General features: G+C 36.5%; 1 protein-coding gene across 1 annotated transcript; it reads left to right on the forward strand.

Annotated features, from left to right (window-relative positions):
- The first annotated feature begins 6,100 nt into the window (after positions 1-6,100).
- Positions 6,101-11,639, forward strand: LOC100975038 (chloride intracellular channel protein 4-like). The gene is made up of 2 exons (XM_055104514.1): positions 6,101-6,150; positions 10,919-11,639. Exons 1-2 carry the CDS (start codon positions 6,101-6,103, stop codon positions 11,637-11,639), a joined length of 771 nt encoding a protein of 256 aa, XP_054960489.1.
- The last annotated feature ends 5,357 nt before the right edge of the window (positions 11,640-16,996 follow it).

The following is a 16,996-nucleotide window of genomic DNA, read 5'->3' on the forward strand; positions in this document are numbered from 1 at the left end:
AAACACAAAATATTACAACACTGTAACTGTGGTGTGTACACTATGCTCATACTAAGTAGAAAGACGTAACAATGGACCAATCAAAAATAATAACTACAACAAGTTTTTAAGACATAGTCGGTAAAATAAGATATAAATAGAAACAATAAAAAATTAAAAGGTGGGAGGATGAATAGAAGATGCAGTTTTTATTAGTTTTCTTTTTGCATGTTTATTTGTTTATGTAAACAGTGCTGTTAACACGTTAAAATAATGGGTTATAAGATAGTATTTGCAAACCTCATGGTAACATCAAACCAAAAAACATACAATGGTATATTAGTCCATTTTCATAGTGCTATAAAGAACTGCCCAAGACTGGGTAAATTACAAAGGAAAGAGGTTTAATTGACTCACAGTTCTGCATGGCTGGGGAGGCCTCAGGAAACTTAGAATCATGGTGGAGAGACGTAGGCCCCAATGCAATATAGCTGGAGCTTTCAACACCTCACTTTCAGCATTGGACAGATCTTCCGGAAAGAAACCCAGCAAAGAAACGTCAGACTTAATCTACACTATAGACCAAATTGGTCTAATAGATATTTACAGAACATTTAATTCAAGAGCTGCAGAATACACATTCTTTTCATCAGCATATGGATCAATCTCAAGGATAGACTATATGTTAGGTCACAAAACAAGTCTTACAACACTCAAAAAATTTTAAATAATATTAATCATCCTATTTGGTCACAATAAAATAAAACTAGAAATTAAAAACAAGAGGAATTTTGGAAACTATCCAAATACATGAAAATTAAACAATATGCTCCTGAATGACTGGGTGGGTCAGTGAAGAAATTAAGAAGAAATCTGAAAAATTTTTGAAACAAATGATGATGGAAACACAACATACCAAAACCTAAACAGCAAAAGCAGTATTAAGAGGGAAGTTTAGCTATAAGTGCTACATCAAAATAGAGGAAAACCTTCAAATAAACAATCTATCAATGCATCTTAAAGAAGTAGAAAAGCAAGAATAAACTGAACCCAAAATTAGTAGAAGAAAAAATTAATAAAGATCAAAGCATAAATGAAATAAAAAACAATACAAACATCAATGAAACAAAAAGGGTTTTTTAAAAAATATTAAGCAAAATTGACAAATCTTTAGCCAGACTATAAAAAAATCAAATCAAAGTGGGTTAAAGACCTAAATCCAAGACTTCAAACCATGAAACTGCTAGAAGAAAACATTGGTGATAATCCTCAAGTCATTGGTCTGGGCAAAAATTTATTAAGCAATACCCCACAAGCACAGGCAACCAAAACAAAATGTTTCACATCAAGTTAAAAAGCTTCTACACAACAAAAGATACAATGAACAAAGTGAAGAAACAACCCACAGAATGGAAGAATATATTTGCAAACTACCTATCTGACAAGGATTAATAACCAGAATATATAAGGAGCTCAAACAACTCTATAGAAAAACATCTAATAATCCAATCAAAAAATGGACAAAAGATTTGAATAGACATTTCTCAAAAGAAGACATACAAATGGAAAACAGGCATATGAAAAGGTGCTCAATATCATTGATCGTCAGATAAATGCAAATCCAAACTACAATGAGATATCATCTCAGCCACCTCAATTAAAATGGCTTATACCCAGAAGACAGGAAATAACAAATCCAAGGGGATGTGGAGAAAAGGGCACCCTTGTACACAGTCAGTGGGAATGTAAATTAATACAAACACTATGGAAAACAGCTTAGAGATTCCTCAAAAAAACTAAAAACAGAGCTACCATATGATCCAACAATCCCACTACTGGGTATATACCCCCCAAAAAAGAAATCAGTATAACGAAGACATATCTGCACACTCATGTTTGTTGCAGCACTGTTCACAATAGCAAAGGTTGGGAAGCAACCTAAGTGTCCATCAACAGATGAATGGGTAAAGGAAATGTGGTACATATACACCATGGAGTACCATTCAGCAATAAAAAAGAATGAGATTCAGTCATTTGCAATAACATGGATGTAACAGATCATTATGATCAGTAAAAAAAGCCTGGCACAGAAAGACAAACATCACATGTTCTCACTTATTTGTGGGATCTAAAAGTCAAAACAATTGAACTCATGGACATAGAGAGTGAAGAATGGTTACCAGAGACTGGGATGTATAGAGGGGAGCTGCAGGGGAGGGGAGGATGGTTAACGGGTTCAAAAAAGTTACAATGAATAAGACCTACTATTTGATAGCACAACAGGATGACTAGAGTCAATAATAAGCTAATTGCACATTTGAAATAACTTAAAGAGTATAATTGGTTTGTAACTCAAAGGATAAATGCTTGAGTGGATGGATACCCCAGTCTCCATGATGTGATTATTTCACATTGCATTCCTGTTTCAAAACATCTCATGTACCCCATAAATATATACATCTACCATGTACCCACAAAAATTAAAATCTTCTACTGATCATTGGCTGACCACTAAATCATACTTGGTATCCTATTGAAATTAACACACTATTAATCTGAATTAAATTATTTTACATTGAAATACTAATTGTAATATCCAGAACAACTTCTAAGAAAATAACAAAAAAAGTAAAATAAGCAACAAAGAAACTAATGTGATATTAAAAACATTACATTAAAAACATCTATTCAATACAAAAGATGACAGTAATCAAGGAGTAGAGAAATAAAAAACACAGAAGACACAGAAAACAAATAACAAAATGGAAGAAATATATTCTAGTATACCAGTAATTGTATTAAATATAAATGGATTAAATATTCTAACTGAAGGAAAGATTAAAGAAAATAAAAATTTTAAATTAAAACCCATGATCTAGAGACACACTTTAGATTCAAAGACCCAAATAAGTTAAATGGGAAAAGATGGAAAGAATTACCACGCTATCACAAAAGGAGTAACAAAAAGATGGGCTTTTAGAATAAGATCAGGCAAAATAGACTTTAAGACAAACATTGTTAAAAGAAACTAATGACATCTTATAATGATAAGAGGATCAAGTCATCAGGAAGAAATAACAATTACAATATATGTATGTACCTAATAACAGTGCCCCAAAATATATGAGGCAAAATATACAGAACTGAAGGAAGAAATAGAAAATTCAATAATAGCTGGGGACTTCAATACCTTGCTTTCAGTATTTTCAGTAATGGATAAAACACATAGGCCAATGATCAACAAGGTAACAAAAGAAGACCTGAACAACACTATAAAACAACTAAACTGAACAGATATTTATAGAACATTTTACCCAACAGAAGAAGCATACACTTTTCCTCAAATCATGTAAAACATTCTTCAAGATAGATTACGTGCTAGCCCATAACACAAGCCTCAATATACTGAAATAATACAGTGTGTTCACGGACCTAAACCAATAAAATTAGAAACCAACAACCTAAGGTTTTGGGAAAATTCACAGTTTTAAAAATCAAAAACACACTATTAAATAACCAGTGGGTCAAAGAAGAAATCACAAGAGAAATTAGAAAATATTCTGAAGTAAATGAAAATGAAACACAAAATACCAAAACTTTTGAGATGCAGCATCAGTTATTGAAGGGAAATATATAGATGCTAATGCCAATATCAAAAAGGAAGAAAGATCTTAAATCAGTAATCTCACTTTCCACATTATAAAACTAAAAAAGAAAAGCAAATAAATTCAAAGCAAGCAGAAAGAAGACACAACTTACAGCTGAAATAAATGCAATAGAGCAGAGATGAAAAATCAAGAAAGTTAATGAAGCCAAAAGCTAGTTCATTGACAAGAGCAGCAAAATTGACAAATCTTTACCTTAGGCTGACCAAGAAAAAGAGAGAAGATTCAAATTTCAAAAACCAGGAATGAAAGAAGGAATATATCTACCCCCTTAAAGAATATAAAGGATTATAAGGGAATCCTAGAAACAAATGTTTTTCAAAAAATTAATTAGATAACAGATAAAATGGACCATATCCTGGAGAGACACAAAATACAGGAACAGACACAAGAAGAAATATGTAATTAGAGTAGATTTATGACAAGTAAAGAGATTGTGTTAATAATCTTGAAGCTTTCTATAAAGAAATGCCCAGTTCCAGATTAATTATCCAGAACATTTAAAGAATTAATACCAAGTAAATGTCTTCAACCTGATAAAAAACACCTACCAAAAACCCCACAGCTCACATCATACTTAACAACAGAGGATTGAATGCCTTCCTCCAAAAATAAGAAAGAAGCAAGGCTGTCCACTTTTGCCGCTTTCATTCAACATTGTATTTGAGATTCTAGCCAGGAAATTTAGGCAAGAAAAAGAAAAGTGTGACTGGTGGCTCATGCCTGTAATCCCAGCACTTTGGGACTTTGGGAGGCCGAGGCAGGTGGATCACCTGAGGTCAGGAGTTCAAGTCAAGCCTGGCCAACATGGTGAAACCCTGTCTCTACTTTAAAAAAAAAAAAAGAAAGAAACAAAGAAAATAGTAAAACTATCTCCATTTGCAAGTGATATGACCTTTCGTACAGAAAATACTAAGGAATCCATAGAAAAAATTGTTATAACTTATAAATGAGTGCAACAATGTAGCAAAATATAAGATTAAATATATAACAATAAGTTGTATTTCTATATATTAGCAATGGACAATCTGAAAATTAAATTAAGAAAATATAATTTATAGTAGCATCAAAAAGAATACTTTGGAATACATTTAACAAAAGAAGTGCAAGACTTGTACACTGAAAATACAAAACATTGGTGAAAGAAATAGAAGAATATCTAAATAAATGGAAAAATGTCACATATCCATAGAATAATATTGATATGACAATATTCCTTGTTATGAGTTGAATTGTGTCTTCTCAAAAGACATGTTAAAGTCCTAAACCCTGGCCCCTGTGAATATGACCTAGTACAGTTGTCAAATTCATCTACAGACTCAAAGCAATTGCTATCAAAATTCCAGTTGCCTTTTCTTTGTAGACATAGACATGCTAATCCCAAAATTCACATGAAATTAAATGGGAATCAGAAAAGCCAAAGAAGAACGATGTTGGAGGGCTTGTACTTCCTGAGTTCAAAGTTTACTACAAAAATACAGTAATCAGAACAGGGTGGTAATGACATAAGAATGTACATATAAAACAATGGATAGAATTAAGAGCCAGAAATAAGCTTTCCCATTTATGGGCAATTGATTCTCAACAGAGTTGGCTGGACAATTCACTGAAGAAAGAATAGTCTTTCCAACAAGTGATACTTGGACAAATCCACATAAACAATGAATTTGGATCTCTATCTCACACTACATCACAAAATTAACAAAAAGTAAATCACACCCAAGCATATGAAATATACCTACCAGAAGAAATAATTGGAGTAAACCATCATGATGATGGGGTGGGAAATGGCTTCTGAGATAAGACATCAAAATAAAAAGAAGTAAAAGGGAAAAAAAAGATAAATTGGGCATTATAAAAATTGAAAACTTTTGTGCTCCAAAGGACACTATCAAGAAAGTAAAAAGACAAAGTACAGAATGGGGGAAAATATTTGCAAAGCATATATCTGATTAGGTATATGTAGCCAGAATATACAAAGAACCTTTACAATTCAGTAATAAATATATATATAACCCAATATTAAAATAAGCAAAATATTTGAACAGACATTTTTCCAAAGAAGATAAACAAATGGCCAGTAAAGACACTAAAAGATGCTGAACATCATTAAATATTAAAGAAATGTACATCAATACTACAATAAGATACCATTTTATACCCAGTATGATGGCTACAATCAGAAAGACAATAATAAGTGTTAGCAAAGATGTGGAGAAAATGAAACCCTCATACAATACTGGTGGGATTGCAAAACGGTTCATGCAGTTTAGAAAATAGTTTCACAATTCCTCAAAATGTTAAGCATAGAGTTACTATTCCTGGCTTAATCATTTCAGTGCTGATCAATGATAAAAACATAACTACAAGATATAACCACAGTAGTAGTAGCACATACAAGCTTTATTTAGGTGGTGTTTTTGACAGGTTTGCATGTGAGGGAAGCCCTGCACGGTATGAAGCTTTTCAAAAGCAAAGGCCTATGGGCTACCACCAGAAAAGAAGGGTGAGGGAAGCTTTCTAGGGGAGAAGGAGATCAAGAAGATTTGGGTCTAAATAATGTCACTGCACAGCACTGCAGGGAATTGCTGGATCAGAGAACTCTGCAAGGCAGCAAAAACTTGGAGTCCTTTAAAGCCACAGGGTTTATCTTACCTATAGCTAACAGATATTAGGTACAGTTTTACAAAGTATGCAAAGCAGGCAGTCTCTAAATGGCTAAGTCTGTTGACATGGGTTATATTTAAAACAATTGGATATATAAAAATTTTACTTTGGCACTAAAGGGCTTTTGACCTAATGGGTGCCTGTTAAGAAGATTTAAACAACAGAAGTTCTGATATGATTTGGCTCTGTATCCGCACCCAAATCTCATCTTGAATTACAATCCCCACATGTCAAGGGAGGGACCTGGTGGGAGGTGAATGGATCATGGAGGTAGTTTTCCCCATGCTATTCTTGTGATACTGAGGGAGTTCTCACTCACAAGATCTGATGGTTTTAAAAGTGGCAGTTTCCCTGCATTCACTCTCTTTCCTGCCACCATGTAAGACGTGCCTTGCTTCCCATTCACCTTCTGCCATGACTATAAGTCTCCAGAGGCCTCCCCAGTCATGCAAAAGTGTAAGTCAATTAAACCTCTTTTGTTTATAAATTACCCAGTCTCAGGGAGGTCTCTATAGCGTGTGAAAATGGACTAATACAGAAATTGGTACCAGGAGTGAGGCACTGCTATAAAGATAACCCAAAAAAGGGGACGTGTCTTTGGAACTGAGTAATGGGCAGAGGTTGGAACAGTTTGGAGGGATCAGAAGAAGACAGGAAGGTGTGGGAAAGTTTGGAACTTCCTAGAGACTTGTTGAATGGCTTTGACCAAAATGCTGATAGTGATATGGACAATGAAGTCCAGGCTGAGGGTCTCAGATGAAGATGAGGAACTTGTTGGAAAGTGGAGTAACAGTGACTCTTGCTATGCTTTAGCAAAGAGACTGGCAGCATTTTGCCCATGCCCTAGAGATCTATGGAATTTTGAACTTGAGAGAGATGATTTAGGGTAACTGGCAGAAGAAATTTCTAAGCAGCAGAGCATTCAAGGTGTGACATGATTTTTCCTGAAAGTGTACAGTTATATGTGCTCACAAAAAGATGGTTTGAAATTGGAATATATGTTTAAAAGAGAAGCAGAGTGTAAATGTTTGGAAAATTTACAAACTGACCATGTGATAGAAAAGAAAAACCAATTTTCTGGGAAGGAATTCAAGCAGGCTGCAGAAACTTGCATAAGTAACAAGGAGCTGAATGTTAATAGTCCAGACTATAGGGAAAGTGTCTCCAGCGCATGTCAGAGACCTTTGCAGCAGCCCCTCCCATCACAGGCCCAGAGGCCTAGGAGAGAACAATGGTTTCCTGGGCTGGGCCCAGGGACCCACTGCTCTGTGCAGCCCCAGGACATGGCACCCTGCATCCCAGCTGCTACAGCTGTGGCTAAAAGGAGCCAAGGTACAGCTTTGGACATTGCTTTACAGGGTGCAAGCCCCAAGCCTTGGTGGCTTCTATGTGGTATTGGGCCTGCACATGTGTAGAAGACAAGAGTTGAGGTTTGGGAACCTCCACCTAGATTTCAGAGGATATATGGAAATGCCTGGATGTTCAGGCAAAAGTCTGCTGCAGAAGTAGTGTCCTCAAGGAGAACCTCTGCTAGGGCAGTGTGAAAGGGAAATGTGGGGTTGGAGCTCCCACATGGAGTCCCCAGTGGGGCACTGCACAGCGGAGCTGTGAGAATAGGGCCACTGTCCTCCAGAACCCAGAAAGGTAGATCCACTGACAGCTTGCACTGTGTGCCTGGAAAAGCCACCAACACTCAATGCCAGCCCATGAAAGTAGCCAGGAGTGGGACAGTACTCTGCAAAGCCACAGGGGTGGAGCTTCCCAAGGCTGTGGGAGCCCACCTCTCACATCAGTGTGCCCTGTATGTGAGACATGGAGTCAAAGGAAATTTAATGACTGTCCAGCCAGGTTTCAGAATTGCATGGGGCCTGTGGCCCCTTTGTTTTGACCAATTTCTCCCATTTCGAATGGAAACATTTACCCAATGCCTGTACCCCCACTGTATCTTGGAAGTAAGTAACTTGCTTTTGATTTTACAGGCTCATAGGCATAAGGGACTCGCCTTGTCTCAGATGAGACTTTGGACTTGGACTTTTGAGTTAATGCTGGAATGAATTAAGACTTTGGGGGACTTTTGGGAAGGCATGATTGGTTTTGAAATGTAAAAAGGACATGAGATTTGGGAGGCGGGAGGGACAGATGATATGGTTTGGTTCTGTGTCCTCACCCAAATCTCTTCTTGAATTTTAATCCCACCTATTAGGGAGGGCCTGGAAGGGAGGTGATTGGATCATAGAGACAGTTTCCCCCACAATGTTCTTGCAGTAATGTGAAAGTTCTCAAGAGGTCTGATGATTTTCAAAGTGGCAGTTTCCCCTGCACTCACTCTCTTTCCTGACACCATGTAAGACGTGCTTTGCTTCCCATTTGCCTCCTGCCATGATTGTAAGTTTCCTGAGGCCTTCCCAGCTATGCAGAAGTGTGAGTCAATTAAACTTCTTTTGTTTATAAATTACCCAGTCTCAGGGAGTTCTTTATAGCAGTGTGAAAACAGACTAATACAGGGTCAATATACCCAGTCTATATTTTGCACATTTATATAACATTTACTACATGGCCAATAAATTCCACCACTAGGCATGTACCCAAGAGAAATGAAAACAGATGTCCTCATTAATATGTATACATAAACGTTCAATGCAGCATTATTCATAATAGCCAAAAGTGAAAACCATCTAAATGCCCATCAGTTTATGACTGGATAAACAAAATGTGGTATATCCATACTACAAAATATTATTCAGCAATCACAAATAGCAATAACAAAACCTGACATATGCTACAATATAGATGAGCCTTGAAAACATGCTAAGCAATAGAAGCCAGTCACAAAAAAACACGCATTTTATTATTCCATTTACATATTTTCCAAAATAGGCAATTCTACAGAGATAGAAAGTAGATTAGTGCTTGCCTGAGGCTAGAAGGTAGCAGGATATGGAATGATTACTAATGGGTACCAGGTTTCTTTTTTGGAGCAATGAAAACATTTTAAAATTAGATTATGTTAGTGATTGCACGACTCTGTGAATATGCTATATTACAAACCATTTAACTATATATTTTAATAGATAAATGTTATATGTGAATTATATCTTAATAAAGCTATTAAAACTGCCATAGAAAGCCCAGCACTCCAAATTAATCATTCATTTCTTACATTTAACTCACCTTTTGACTTCATAGATGCCCTATTTGACCCCATATCTTATGCCCTTTCCTCACTTGAAACTCCTTCATTGTGCCCCCTGGAACACAAGGTCAGTCATCCGCTAAATCTTTATCCTCATCCTTTTCTCTCAACATTCTCTTCAAGTTCTTGCTCTAACTAAAACTTGCTCTAGATGAGGCAGTACTTGCCCTCCAACTTTTTCAAATGATTTCTATTTGGTCTTACACATTTCATACTTCAGGACTTGGAGGTGTCTCTATATTATCAATTTTCTCAGATATGTGAATAAAGAATTCTTTTTAAGCATGCACTTTTAAAAGATCACTTCAATATATAGGACTGCCACTAACATTTACAAGTCCTGGGAATGGATACAAGTCTGAGGGCCCCAGCTCACAGCCACCTTCCATCCTCTTCCCAATCCAGGCTCCACCCCACACAACAAAGGGGCCTTTTATGTACTTGAGTGCACACCATAGCCACATATCCAAGCTCATTCCACCCCATTCCCTTCAAGCAGCCATTCTTTTGCTACCCGTGGGGCCTATCATCATCTACCTTTGAGGGGATGGATTCAAGAAGCAGGCTCACCCAGGCCCTGGAAGCCAACTCACGACCATTTGGGCAGAGAATTGCAAGATCTCATATACTAGGTGTGAGTCTAGAAGGGTTTACCAGTTCTGGGTGACTTCTCTTCTTGGCCCATGGAATCCTTACTCTACAGAGAGGGACATGGCAGGAGGAGGGCCACCTCTGAGCCTTGTAAAATGTGAAACCAAAACAGGAACCTCACTTATCTGAGTCTGAGGATGATACAATCATTATATCACTGCATGTATAAAATTACTTAGAATCTAAAAATGTAATGTGGACTTACCCTATATGTTGACTTGTTTTGAGAGGGAAATGTCCATCATCTTTGAACTGATCAATGTTAAACTTATTCAAAACAATTCTTCTTGAGTTTAATCTGCTTTCCTAGATGGTCTGTTCTGTTGAAAATAATATTTTTGGAAAAATATATGAATAAACAATTTTCCAAGCAAAGATATAAAACTAGTCCTCGAATAGACAAACACATGTTCAAAGCCACTTATCATTAGAGACAGGCACATTAAGGCAACACTGAGATACCAGTTCTCATCTATCAGATTGGTATAAATTTTAAAATGTGACAGCACACTCTTACTGGAGAGCCTGCGAGGAAGCAAATGTTACCTTTCAACACAGGAATCATACCTCTAGGAATCTATCCTGATGCCACACCTCCCACAATTCAGAAACATATATGAGGACTGTCCAGTGAGCAGCATGGCGGGAGCCAGCAACCAGAGCAGCCCTGGAACAGAGGCAGCCACCGCCATTCCAGGAGCCCAGCTGAGCAGGCCACGGCCTTGTCGATGTTGCTGAATGTGCTTTACTGAACAGGCTGAAGGAGGAGGACAGAGCCCCTCATCAAGCTCTTCATCAAGGCTGGCACTGATGGTGAAAGGACAGGAAACTGCCCCCTTTCCCAGAGGCTCTTCATGATTCTTTGGCTCAAAGGAGTTGTATTCAGTGTTACAATTGCTGACCTGAAAAGGAGGCCTGCAGACCTGCAAAACTTGCCCCTCAGGACCCACCCACCATTTATAACTTTCAACAATGAGGTCAAAACAAATGTAAATAAGATTGAGGAATTTCTTGAAGACATCGTATGCCCTCCCAAGTACTTAGAGCTTTCACCAAAACACGCAGAATCAAATACTGCTGGAATGGACGTCTTTGCCAAATTCTCTGCATATATCAAGAATTCAAGGCCAGAGGCTAATGAAGCACTGGTGAAGAGTCTCTTGAAAACCCTGCAGAAACTGAATGAATATCTGAATCCTCCCCTCCCTGATGAAATTGATAAAAATAGCAGGGAGGACATTACATTTTCTATACGTAAATTTCCGGTTGGCAATGAAATGACATTAGCTGACCTGCTGCCCAAACTGCATATTGTCAAGGTGGTGGCCAAAAAATATCACAACTTTGATATTCCAGAAAGAATGACTGGCATATGGAGCTATCTAACTAACGCATGTAAAAGGGATGAGTTTACCAATACCTGTCCCCATGGTAAGAAGGTTGAAATAGCCTATAGTGATGTATCCAAAAAACTCAACAAGTAAAATCACATTTATGATGGAGATGTCTTTATGTCTTCCCCTAATATGCTTTTCCTAACAGACAGCTCCTTTTTCTACAGAGTAGAAATTGTATTTTGCACGAACATGCAGTCATTCAAGGTTAGGGTCAAGGATAGACAAGCAAGGTATAGTAGTTATCCTGAAGTATACATTCCTAAGCCCTATTATTTTAAAATCCTTTTACCCTGCCTACCCCTCGTACCCATGTCCCCATTTCCTCAAATTTGGAGATACTACATCACAAACTTTTTACTTTAGATTGAAAGATTCACCCTGGGGCATGAAAGCTTTAAGGGAATGAATAACTCCTCTCTCCTCAGGCCCGATCCCAAGGCGCAAGGCCACTTGCGCCAGCAGTGTGCATCAGCAACATAGCAGAAGCAGGAAGAGAGCTGGCCGGAAGACACGTACCCACTGAAGACCAAGAGAGAGGCCATCCGGGTACCGCCTAGCAGTTACATCAGACTGAGACACTTCCTGTTTACAGGAGATTATAAAACCCCTGCCCCGTCGTCATTTGGTGCTGACGCCATTTTAGGCCTCAGCCCATTAGTACCCAGGCGGTCATCAAAAATAGCGTGTTGCTCCACACCACCTTGTGTTGTTTGTTGGTGCACTCTCGGGGTTCGAACCGATACAAGAGCCTTGCATAGAGGTAATTTGCCATCTCTTAGGAGCCCTCAGCATTGTGCCCGTTAATGCAGAGGGCCGAACTTTTCAGGTGCAGTGTTTAATACTATAACAGTAGCCATGACTTCATCAGGCAGCCCCAAACTGGTGCATAATGCATGGTACCAAAAATTTACGTAATTTTTAGAATTTTGTAAAATGTAGTAAAAGTATATAAAAGGATTGCTACTGTATCAAAAACATGGTTTCAATTTAGTTTATCCTGGACATGTACTAAAGAACATTACCACCAGAGAAGAAAGCCTTCTACAAAAAGTCACTACACTAGACTTTGCTATTTTGCTTTGTAGGTAAGTTTTTACTTTTGCCTAAAAGCATTTATCCTTCATACCAATTGTAATATCTGACACGATGTAGATGCTAAACGTTTGGAGGGAGGGAGGGAGGGTTTTCTCAAGAACTTCCTCAAGCATTTTGTCCTTATAAGATAAACTGATACATACCTTATACTCTCTCTAAATTTGTTTATTATACGTATTGTGCCCTGTGCCATTCATTTGGAACATTATTGCTTTATTCCTTTAGTTTACATAGCTCATTTTTAGGTGATCATAGAGCTTGCTATTATTTGTTGATCTCTTGAGCAATACTACATAAGCTAATATTTAGTTTAGCTAAGAAGTAAAATGATTAGTAATGTAAAAATTAACATTTACAGAAATTAACCTAAGGAATGACTGGGGGGGTTGCCAAAATATCAAGTAAATTTTTGTTTCTAAAGCATATTTAATATAGACACAGATTACCAACAGATTACCAACTCTCTCAGCCCATATACCTTGTGTAGAGGATTGTTCATTCTTTTTGGACTAAATTATAGTCATGGTGAGTGTATATTTACTACAGTCTTGCCTGATCTTACTCATTGCACTTCCTTGAGTCAAATTTGTCTATAACCAAGCTGAGGAATAGCATTCTGCCTCTTTGGGTTTTGAGGGCTTTTTGTTTTGTTATTAAATTGAAGTCCTAAATAAGAAATTATTTGTCCTCTAACAAGGGAGGATGAACTTGCTGACACTTGGCTATGTATTTATTCTTTACGTAAAAAAATCAAATTTTCTAACTACTATTCCAAAGACTGGTTGTGACTATAATACATTTTTACTAACTTTTTTTTTTTTTTTTTTTTTTGAGATGGAGTCTCATTCTGTTGCCCAGGCTGGAGTGCAGTGGCACGATCTCAGCTCACTGCAACCTCTGCTTCCCAGGTTCAAGCGATATCCTGCCTCAGCCTCCCTAGTAGCTGGGATTACAGCTGTGCACCACCATGCCCAGTTAATTTTTGTATTTTTAGTAGAGATGGGGTTTCACCATGTTGGTCAGCCAACCTCGGCCTCCCAAAGTGCTGGGATTACAGGCGTGAGCCACCGTGCCCGGCCCATTTTTACTAATTTTTGATACCTAACTTGTGTAGGAAGTACTGTTTCTCGTAGGCTTTTTTTTTTTAACATTTTAAGTGTATTACTTTGAAATCACAGTGTTTTCTCCCTTTGACATGCTAACACTTAGTAAGCACTGGCTTTATGGAAGCAGCTTTTTATAAGCATACTTCAATTTTTGAACCTATCAGTAATTAGCTTAATATAGAAAGATACAAAAAGCTCCATATTGTATCCATTTGGCTCAGGGAGATTCCTTTGCCTTACCTTTCTTAAAACTCCTTACTGCTGATCAAAGTTTAAGCACCCATCGTTTCGTAATAAAATATTGGATGATGATTTATCTGGTTCAAGGAAGAAGCACTATATAGTTATCTATTCAGAAATTATTTTGCAGTAGATTTAGTGAGACTGTCCCATCTGTACAGTACACAGGCAGGCATTATCACTCTTCACCTACTCTCAAAATAGTGGCAACTTGGCATTCATTCTGGTAATATTGGACCTTGTTTTATAGCTGAATGTATAAAAAAGATTCAAGAGAGGTGAGGTTTGTTCCTTCCGGCGAATGGTGGACCAAGAGGTGCAGAGTGGAGGACTAACAAAAGAAAGAGCTTCATTCTTCAAAACAGAGTGATGAAAAACACATTCTGAAATGCAAAGTATTTTCATTTTTATTTATTCTCTTCATTGTTTTTTATTTATCCAGTGATTACACTTAGCCATTTATCTAGACGTTCAAGGAAGGCAGGTCTATTATGATTATGATGAAGGCAGAATTATTTTTCTCTGTAGAAAGACAGATACTACTTTATCAGGGAAGTTAGTCAAATGCAGTGAAAACTGGCAAATGGATGAATGCTAGTAAAAAGTGTGATCCTACAACATGCTTTTACCTCAGTGTATGGTTTATGGAAAGATCATAGCTTAAAATCTTGAGAAATTTGGGACATAAAAGTTTTTATGGTAGGGAATTCATGTAGTGTATGAATTAACATAATGGAAAACATCTGATTCTATTTTTAAAACTAACAAATCATTCCCCTTCATTTAAACATCTTGTTTTGTTTTACTTAAATGAGATTGGAGTCTGAATGGAAAGTCTCGTTTTCCAAGGGATTCTGAGAAATTTTCTTATTTAACAGTTGAAAAGCGCTCTACTGTTCTAGTTCATAAAACTCTTTTTTGATGTAGATTTGAATTTTCTATACAGTTCTATTGTCTTCTTTTACTAGGACTGTTAACTTTTGTGATAAAATTCAAATAAGATTTTATTTCTTGGTAATTCTGGCTTTCTAAATTTATCTTTAAACCCTTGAGCAATCTATATATAATTAAGAGATTTCTGACATTTATTCTTAGACTAAGTGAATCAACCCTAGGATTTAGGCATGTTAACTTTACTTGTGTTGTGTTTTTAATCTCTCCAGAGTTACATGTAGATAGCTTTTATTTCTGTGCACTTAAAAATCCCATTTAGAAAATATCTACAAATTAAAATGGAGAGGAAATAGAAATGTATTTTTTCATGAACATTTTGATACACATTTCATCAAGTTTATTGATTCACCAATGTCTTACATCAATTTGAATTAAGCATTCAAAGAGAAGGGAGCATTCATTGTTGATATATATGGGCTTTTAGAAACACCATCTTTTATAAATAATCAAGTTTGGGCCTCACAAATTATATTTTTATCATGGAAAAAATTTCAACTCCTCAAGGCATAATGTTGAACAGAATTGGATTATTTTCTTTAGAATTTCTTGAAGAGGCAAATGCAAGCTTATTATTGAATACATGTATTTTCTTGGAACATCAACATCAGTATACTGTTAGCAGCTATTGTATTTAAAAATAAAGTATATTTTTACTATCCAAAAAAACAGAAATATATATGAGTGAATTTGTACACTGCAGTGTTTTTTATAATTGCAAAACATCAGAGGAGTATTGTTTTAATTACACAAAGAACCTAAATGCCCCTACACAGGAGAGTGATTGAGTAAACCTCCATGTGATGTAGTATTACACATATAAAGAAGGATGAGGAAGATCTCTATGAAAGGATACCAAGTGATTCCTGTGATATGATATTAAGTGAAGAAAGTAAAGTGTCCATACTATTGTAGACTACCCTTCATGTAAGAAAAGGGTAGAATAACATAGACATGTATCTGTTCATTTCTGTAAAGAAATGCAAGAAGTATAAACCAGAAACTAAAAAGAGTAGTTACCTATGGAGGGTAGGTGTTAACAGGATGGAAAAAAAGAAGAAACAGGAATGGGTAGTGACAATTCTTTGAATATTCTTGTTTCATAGCTCTAATTCTTAAAACTTCTATAAGGTTTCACATATTATAAAATATCCCAAAACACGTAAACAGTTAAATTCAGCCAGGATGGAGAAAGAAAGACTCAACATAAAATAACGCAGTAACAAATGAGCCTAAATGAATGAATACCTTAATACCACTGAAGATGTTGAGAAAGAAAAGAATTAACCAAACAAAATATCTTTGGAAAACAATGTTTTAATTAGACATTGTAAGGCTAAAGACAAAACTCTATACAAAAAAACTGTAATCTAATTAGTAACTTTGTTTCTCACAGGATTTTGGTTTAGCAATTCTAAAGCCATTTTATATTTATGCTAGGATTGAACAAGTAAGTAAATATAGGCGATAATTAGAGCCAAGTTTCTCATTGTTTGGGAACATATTCCTTACAAATAAAGAGTGAGGGAAGACTGGAATGAAATGTGTAGTGTGGGGGTTGGAATTAAAGGTATCAATTTGAAGAGAAGCAGGATATTTTCATAGTGTCAAAGTATCTCCTCCAAGATATTTATGAATTACAAAGTGAAAAGAGAAACTTCACAATTAAGAAATCCAGCAGACACCACCTTAACCAAGTGATTAAGGTTAACATCACCAGCAGTAAGACATATGAATACCATGTGCCCTTGATAGGATATACTAAGAACAGCACAGCCTGTCTGTGACATACCTGGCAACAGTGCCGCACCTCAATCGAATCGTGAGAAAACATTAGACAAAGCTAAGTTGAAGGGCACTCTACAAAGCAGCTGACCAGCACTCTTCAAAAGTGTCAAGGTCATGAAAGACAAGAAAGGGCTGAGAAACAATCATATATTGGAGGAGACTCAGGACAAATAACAACTAAATGCTATTTGAGAACCTCTACTGGATACCAGAATAGAAAAAGGACATTTGTGGAAAAGTTGCTGAAATTTAAATAAGGTCTAT

Source organism: Pan paniscus, chromosome 1 (genome assembly GCF_029289425.2).
Source record: "Pan paniscus chromosome 1, NHGRI_mPanPan1-v2.0_pri, whole genome shotgun sequence".
Lineage (NCBI taxonomy): Eukaryota > Metazoa > Chordata > Mammalia > Primates > Hominidae > Pan > Pan paniscus.